Source organism: Epargyreus clarus, unplaced genomic scaffold (genome assembly GCF_041222505.1).
Source record: "Epargyreus clarus isolate Ecla_fem2 unplaced genomic scaffold, WU_Ecla_fem_2.2 ptg000007l, whole genome shotgun sequence".
NCBI lineage: Eukaryota > Metazoa > Arthropoda > Insecta > Lepidoptera > Hesperiidae > Epargyreus > Epargyreus clarus.
The window spans coordinates 22345229-22353380 of NW_027332215.1; the positions used below are offsets into that span (position 1 = coordinate 22345229).

The 8152-nt window shown below is 36.7% G+C and overlaps 1 protein-coding gene across 1 annotated transcript in view; it reads right to left on the minus strand.

Annotated features, from left to right (window-relative positions):
- The window catches only part of alpha-Man-IIb (alpha-Mannosidase class II b), a 112264-nt gene extending 108907 nt beyond the window's left edge, over positions 1-3357 (minus strand). The window contains exons 1-2 of the mRNA XM_073075114.1: positions 3173-3357; positions 2154-2288 (exon numbers count right to left, since the gene is read on the minus strand). Of these exons, the coding sequence (XP_072931215.1) occupies positions 2154-2280 (127 nt within the window). The 5' untranslated portion in view covers positions 2281-2288; positions 3173-3357. The remainder of the gene's footprint in view (positions 1-2153; positions 2289-3172) is intronic.
- Positions 3358-8152: the final 4795 nt, after the last annotated feature.

Here is an 8152-nt window from a genome sequence, read left to right on the forward strand (position 1 = left end):
GACAGACTTTTCCGAGGCGTTCCAGCTTAGTCCTCAGGGGTAGCGGCGCATCTGTCGGTAGGAATATCTAATCCTATCTGGGGTTGATTACAGATGTCCATGAGCGGTAGTAGCTACTTAACATCAGGTGGACTGCATGCTCGTCTGCTACTCTTATATAACAAAAAAAAAAACATGAGGTATCCTCGCAATTAACAGTTCACTTTCCCGAACAATTAAATTATGTAATCAATTGCATATTATAAACTGGATTTAATTATTTATTCGAAGCTGTAATGTTGAATATTATTTGATCAAGGAACCTAACTCTTTGTATAACTAATCTTGCAGCTCTCGTCACTAATATTTATCATTTAGGTTTTTAAGTACATGCATTAATGTTAATTATGATTCAGTATAATTAAAGTAGGTACTTATAAAGTGTCAAATAATTAACACTAATTAAAGTCATCGCCTCTAATTAACATATAAGAAATTGCTCATATGGTAGATATTTTATTCCGGTGGACACGCGTGTATCGCCCCATCTTTGGGCCATTAACGCCACGTTGCTCCAGTACAGGGGTTAGAAGTCCACCGATCCAACTGAAGATTTACAATCGCCGAAAGTCTCGAATAAGATTTTAAAAATTCAATACTTTATAAATACCGGGAGTCAGGACCTACCGATATCGATGTCATTCTTGTTTCATATCGTTTATGTGCGTATTTGAGTCGCGTAAATGTCAAATATAAAATGATTAAGAGAACAGAGTACAGCGAGCCAGCGGCCAGCCCCCCATTGCATGCGCTTGCAACCTTGGCTCATCACATGCAATTCATTAACGCCGTAAAATAATTGCAGTTTTCGATCGGTGTAATCAAAAGCGTACTCCTATTTTAGGGTTCCGTACGCAAAAGGTATTTTTATTGCCAACATCTGTGAACGTATGTCTGAATTTAAAATTAACCGTCGTGATAGACCGACACTTACCAGCTGTTATTAATAATCAGTCTATCCAGTGTTTTGCCAAAGAGCGACATTTGACAAATTCTGTATACTCGACATTGTTATTTTTTGTTTCTATAGGCAAAAATTGGATATGTTATTAATTATCCATGATAATTAATGACAGGCGTATTATGAAGTCGCAGCAGCATACGGTCGAACACGAGGCATTCCAAAGTAGTTTTAGTTTTCAATGGTCAATGTATCTGTAACCAACTTCATATCACCAAACTCTTAAGTGGGTGTTTAGGATTTTGGTAACGCAAAAATAGTTCAAGTACCGGTTCATACCTTGCTATTGAATTACTTACACCTCACCTCAGCAATCTGGAATTTCCTGAAATATCGTGTGTACCGCCGGCGTTGGCTGCCGGCTCACAATGTGTTAGAGACAGTTACTCCAAATTTTAACATTTTTGTACATTCTGCTTTTAACTTCGAATGTAAGTTAGTACTAACTGAAGTACTATTATTCGAAATATGTGAATCCATCATTTTTAATGTTTTGGAAAAATAACAAAACATACTAAATGGGATATTTAAATAAATATAAAAAATAAAACTAAACAGACAAACAATTTCAATTTAAATATATATATATAGTGTAGTATTTTTTTTTATTGACATGGTGTTCCAAGTATTTTCCAAGAAAAAATATTTTTAAACTTAATAAGTTTCTGTGTTATTGAAAATAGGCATCCAAGTAGTGATGCACATATGAATGTAAAACTATAAGTGAGTTCATCATGTTGTTAATAACAGACAATAAGTGGGAAAATCCAGTACAAGATAATTAAGATTCTATTTCTGTTCAACTTTTCCTTTCTTAATTTGTTGTTTTTTAATTTATTATGTAACAAGAATATTTATAAGTGACAGAAATAGTTCAATATATTTTCAATTTGTCTGGATAGCTTACAAGTTTATTTTTGTATTTCTTGGTATTATTTCACATATCATATTAGAAGTTTCTTAAGAATGATATTTTTACTTCAATCCCTTATTTAAAACATTAGTTTAAAGCATATGTAGATTTCAGTAGTAAAAACAGAAGTGTCTTACAATGACAAAATAAAACTTAAAAAAAAAAAAACAAAAAAAGTAAAAAATAACGCAACAATATCAAAGGAAATGTAACAATAAATACAAACTACTAAAGTCTTACCTGCTTTACTGTAAGAAGTTGGAGAAGAAGCATAGTAGTAGCAGTAGATCCCGAAGCCCAGCACCAGCACCAGCAAGGCCAGCATCCGGGTGGAGGATGGCCGGCACCGAGGAAATCTTGGCCTCATCTTGGCCACTGGTGACAAAGAAAAATGGTGAAATAAACCTAGTATAACAACCAATATATCCCATTACACTTTGTACAGTAACCAAAATGTATTCTAAGTAAAAATAAAAATTGTTTATATAAGTACATGATTATATTTTTAATTATTTTTTTATTACATTTTTTATTTTTTTTTAACCAACATGTATTCTAAGTAAAAATAAAAATTGCTTATATAAGTACATGATTACATTTTTAAGTATTTTTTTATTACATTTTTTATTTTTTTAAACTCATATTATATTTGCAATTCATTTATCATCTTTATAAATAATCACAATACATATATTAATATTTTTGTTTTAAACAATTACAAATTAACATAAAAGTTTTTGAAAAGGTTCAAAACTAACCTAAAACATGACCAAGATACAAGAACAGACTAATATAAACTGCTAATACGAAATATTGTACAGTATGTGCGGAAATATCATACAAAAGTTCTAGTTAAAAAGTTTATAGTTCACGTGAACTTTATTTATTTTTAAATAATATACTCACTTATTCCTTCGTACTAATTTCAATGAAAGAAATATGATATCGCACTTAGAATTAACGTAAAACATTTAATTTTCCCCATAGGGGCTCACAAACACATATTTCGTAAGTAACGTAACTTTCACTGCATGGGCACTGCAAAGAAATGCATAACTTAACCAATGTCAACACTCGTATAACTAACTTTAAATTAAACTAAAAGTTTATTAAAAATATTAAATGGACAGTACACAATATGCTTTATCTCATAAAAACAAAAGAGTCACCTTGAAAGAACTCTACTCGTCGTAAATCTTCAAAAAAACTTGTAAACAATCTAGGTGTTCTAGTGTCTAGACTACAAAATATTTACTTACATGTGATTTGCTGCTTTAAAATATTCCACCACAAAACATTAAATTATATCATTTTACTTTAATATAATATAAATTAGAAAAAATCCGAATATTATATTTCGACTGCAGTAAACAGAGTTCGATGATTCAACGCGTGTGCCACTGCAGGCTACTGAGACGAGCGAAATCTAACGCCGAATGCCGACGCCGACTATAGCCGAGTGGTTAAACGAGACCCGCTTGGCAGGCACGCCCTTACTGTTGAAAAATCTACCATTTTGTGTCAATCAGTTTATCGCAAGCTTGTCTATCTTTATGTAAACCTGTTTCTAGTATTTAAAAATTGATTTTTATAAAATATTTTTGGTATCACTACTTTTAGTATTTTCGTTTAGCTTGAAACAATCACAGAAACCACAGGCACAAATAACATTTTTCAAGTAGCAACACTCACCAACTGTCAGATGGAAGTTGCGGTTTGCGGGAGCTGCAAAATAAATTACATGAATAAAGTTCGTTTAAAGTGTGTGTTGTGTAGATTATGTGCACATTTGTTAAGTTAATATTATAAAACTAATACGAAATCGTTGGCAAATCGTTTTATGGTATTTTTGTACTTATTTGTTTTTATTTTAAGTATTTTTTCTTAACTTGTGAACAGACGTGATGACAGGTTATTGTTTATTAGATTAGGAGTACATTTTATTACTCATTGTGAGTTTAGAAGTAATTTAATTGAATGATTACACTTATAGTTGTATAGGTTTATATTACCTTTAATGTTGAGGTAGATATTAAGTGGTATATAAAGTAGGTACCTGCCTACTTAACGATGGTATTGTTTTTATATTTACAAATCTTGAAGCATTGACATTGGCCGTGTGTTATAAAATAGTTATTAGGTTCAATTTACGCAATGAAATCGGTTGTAACTATTTCATAGTTTGTAGTAACTTTGTACAAAGTTAGGAATATTGCAGTTAAAGTTTTGTAATGTGTACCAAAAATTGAAATTGTCCTGACAAACTTTACAGGTTGTATCTTTAAACCTACCAAGTGGATTTTGCTCATATCGGCAATGGAATATCAACTACGTACAAACTTAAAACTAGTTGATTTTTCACGTTAATTTGAACGACCCTTTACGAACTGTCGCAAGGGAGAGAGTGCCCCAGAAATTTCCATTCTACTCCCCTCTGAATGTGTGGACACCCTCTGCCATTAAAACGGGGACGTTGCCCCCTGCCGCGCTCGGTATGTGATACTTCCAAAGTTGAATCGCTGTAGAGAACAATGATCTTTCTAAATTGTTTTGTTTTAATTGTCATGACCTATATGTTTAACCATTTCAATATAAATCCGCGTAGTTTTCGTTTAAAAGTAATAGTTTTTTTAACCAACTTCAAAAAAGGAGAACGTTTGTCAATTCGACCGTATATATGTTTTCGTCGTTTATGAAACGATTTTGTTTGATGATTTTTTTTTTGTTAGAAAAAAGATATTTTAAAGGTGGTCCCATTATAAGGAAATCAGGGTCTGATGATGACAGACCCAAGAAATCGAGGGAAACTTTAAAAAATCGTAGTGGCGACTAGTAGGGAGGTGATTAATATCCAGCCCAATGGGTACGTCCATGTCGCGACGATATATTAGCTCTCTAGACAGGAGAACGCGTGTAGGACAGCCAATCATTTAAAAGTGGTAGAATCCTTTGTGGTTCGACTCCGGCGGCACCACCGGCACACCTATTTCTGCCTCATAACAGCAACGTTAAACACTGCTGTGTTCTTGTTTGAAGGGTGTGGTATAGAAGACATACTTTTCCAAAGCGATCGAGCTTAGTCCTCAGCGGTAGCGGCGCATCTGTGGCCGACCTCAGATAGGAATAATTGATCCCACCTGGGGTTGATTACAGATGTCCATGGGCGGTAGTACCGTCAGATGGACTGCATACTCGTCTGCTGCTCATATATTATAAAAAAAACATCCGATTCGTAAAGAAATTCGATAGCATGAAATACTTGAGAGTATCAGATTAAGATACGATCGGGTTAACTATAAGGTGAAATGCGTACCAACAATTTACATCTCATACGGTGGAAAAAATGCAACACAAGATGTTTATAAAAATCTGAGGTAGCTCGAGAAAAAGCTCGAGTGTATTAAATTTATGATCTTAAAATCGCCTTGACTTTCGTTACAATACCTGAATCGTCAGTGTATTGAATGGTAGCTTCGTTTGGGTTCACTTTATCCCCTCTGAATATCTAACGCGTTCGAGTAATTTTTAAAACGGAAAACGTAAAAACGGAACCTTATTACTTGGTTATACGGAATCCGGACACGAACCAATTTCGACTTATATTTGGTCACTTATGCTTCCTACTTTTAAACCTGTCGTATGGCTGTCCCCCATGCAAATCTGCATATTAAAACATTTCCGACATCACTGATATAAGGGCTATATTGAAACCCTGTAGACGTTCCTATATCGCAGCAGAGATATAGGTACATCATGTAACTTTTTTGCGGGTTCCATACGAAAAAATAAATCGGAATCCCTATCCCTCGTATCGTAGCTTCCTAACTACTGGACCCAATTCGTTGAAATTTGGTATTCATCTGTTTCTCTGTTATTAAAGTACATCAGTGATAATCTAGTGGTTGGAGCGCGGTATCTCAATGGAGGGCTCCAAAGTTCCTACACAACATTACCTGAACAACAACTTTGATTACTGTTTTTACCAGTACCAGAATAAAATTCCAAATGTAAATATGAAAAACATGTTTTCCCATAGTCCCATACTATTTGAGACTAGAACAAGCTATATCTATAAGGGCTATAGTATCTCCTGTCTACGGTGGTATGGCGGGTCCGTCACGGTTTTGTTTACCGGCATGATTAAGAATCGTACATGGGTGGTGTTTAGGGCTACATATCCAACCGAACTTTCGGGCCTGGCTGAAGAGCAGGGGTAGAGTGACCTACCGCCTTACTCAGATACTCACCGGACATGGCTGTTTCAGTGAGTATCTGAACAGGATACAGAGAGAGGAGACGGACCAGTGCCATCATTGCGGGCACGACGAGGATTCCGCACAGCACACGCTGCAGTACTGCCCAGCGTGGGAATCGCAGCGGCGGGTCCTCGTCGAAAAAGTGGGACCGGATCTCTCTCCGTCGGCCATCGTCGGGGCGATGGTTCAGCGCAGCGAAGCCTGGGACGGCATGATCACCTTTTGCGACGTTGTCATGTCCGCGAAGGAAGACGCCGAACGAGCAAGGGAGCGCGCTGAACCCGCTCGGAGAAGGAGTCGCCGCGGGCGTACGTAAAGGCCCCCGGCGCTGTGTCCCTGTAGTTTCGGGACCAGGATAGGGCTACGGTATCCCCTGCCTGTCGTAAGAGGCGACTAAAAGGGGGCTTCCGGGGTTGCGGGTGGCAAGAGTGGGAGCTAGAACCGCCCAGCCAGTGGCCCCGGGAAAGACGGCGGTATGTGTGGTCGCATACCGTCGTACGCACTAGACGGTGTGGCGAGCGCCAAGCTCACCTGGGCGACGGGCTAACTGAGCCCGACGGGGCAACGCACTAAGAGGGCTCCGGTTGCGTTTCTTTGGAGATCCCGGAGCCTTCTACGCAGCGCCGAGAACAGCCACGGGGGGGTTTTAGTGCGGTAAGAATCCCACATAACCGTCGTCCCCACTACGTCGCTCCCACGACACCGGGTACCTTTTGAAAGTTTCCTCCTCGAAAAAAAAAAAGGGCTACATACCCAACGGATAAAAACGGAACCCTATTACTAAGACTCCACTGTCTGTCCGTCTGTCTCAGGGTTCTATCTCTAGAACATTTGAAATTTTCACAGAATTTGTATAATTGTGACCACTATAATAACAAATACTAATGAATATTTTTACAAATTTTACTCTTAAAACTTTTAATACTGGTAGAACTCTCAGTGGTTCGACTGCGGCGGCATCACCACATCTATTTCTAACTAATAACAGTAAGTAATGTTAAACGCTGTTGTGTTGTGGTTCGTACGGTGTGGTAAGGAAGACATAGTTTTTCGAGGCATTACATCTTAGTCTTATCTGGGGTCGATTACAAATTTCCATTGGCGGCAGTAGCCACTTACCATCAGGTGGACTGCATGCTCGCCTGCTACTCTAATATTATAAAAATATTCGATATTGATAAAATATCGTCTGCCGACGCATAATAAATAGCATTGTTCGCTACTAAAGATTTGTACGCTACATTTTGGATTGCCTTATGTAAGGGTTAATAAAACAAATTTTAATTTACCTAATTTAATAATATAATTTGCACTTTATGAATACCCTATATAATTTACCCTTATGTTATGTTATGTGAGTTCTTATTAGTGATCAAAGCATATATGTATAAAATATCATTGGTTTAGTATTAGTCTTATTTTTAAATTATTTATGTAATAACTGCCATAGCTGTTTCTTGTAATGTAGGAAACTATTGTTCAATAATGTTAAAGTATGATATATCGGCAGTGATAGCCTAGTGGTTAAGAAACTCGTCTTCTCTATCGAGGGATCCTAGGTTCAAATCCCAGGCACGCACCTCTGATTTTTCTGAATTATGTGCGTATTAGAAATTAATTCTCACTAGCTAAAACGGTGAAGGAAAACATCGTAAGGAAACCTGCATACCTGAGAGATTTATAAAAAATAAAAATAAAACATCTCAAAGGTATGTCAAGTCAACCAATACGCATTTGGCCAGCGCGGTGGACTATGGCCTAATCCTTCTCATTCTGAGAGGAGACCCGTGCCCAGCAGTGGGACAGTAATGGGTTGCTGTTGATGATGATGATGATGATATAAAGCTATATTTATCTTGTTTAATATTTATCCTCCAAATAATAGGTCGTGAGTACTGGAAGTGTATTGTTCAGACACATTATTGTTTCTAAACATCAACAGTAATACGAGCCAGCGCGCTATAATAAAAATTATATTTTCTT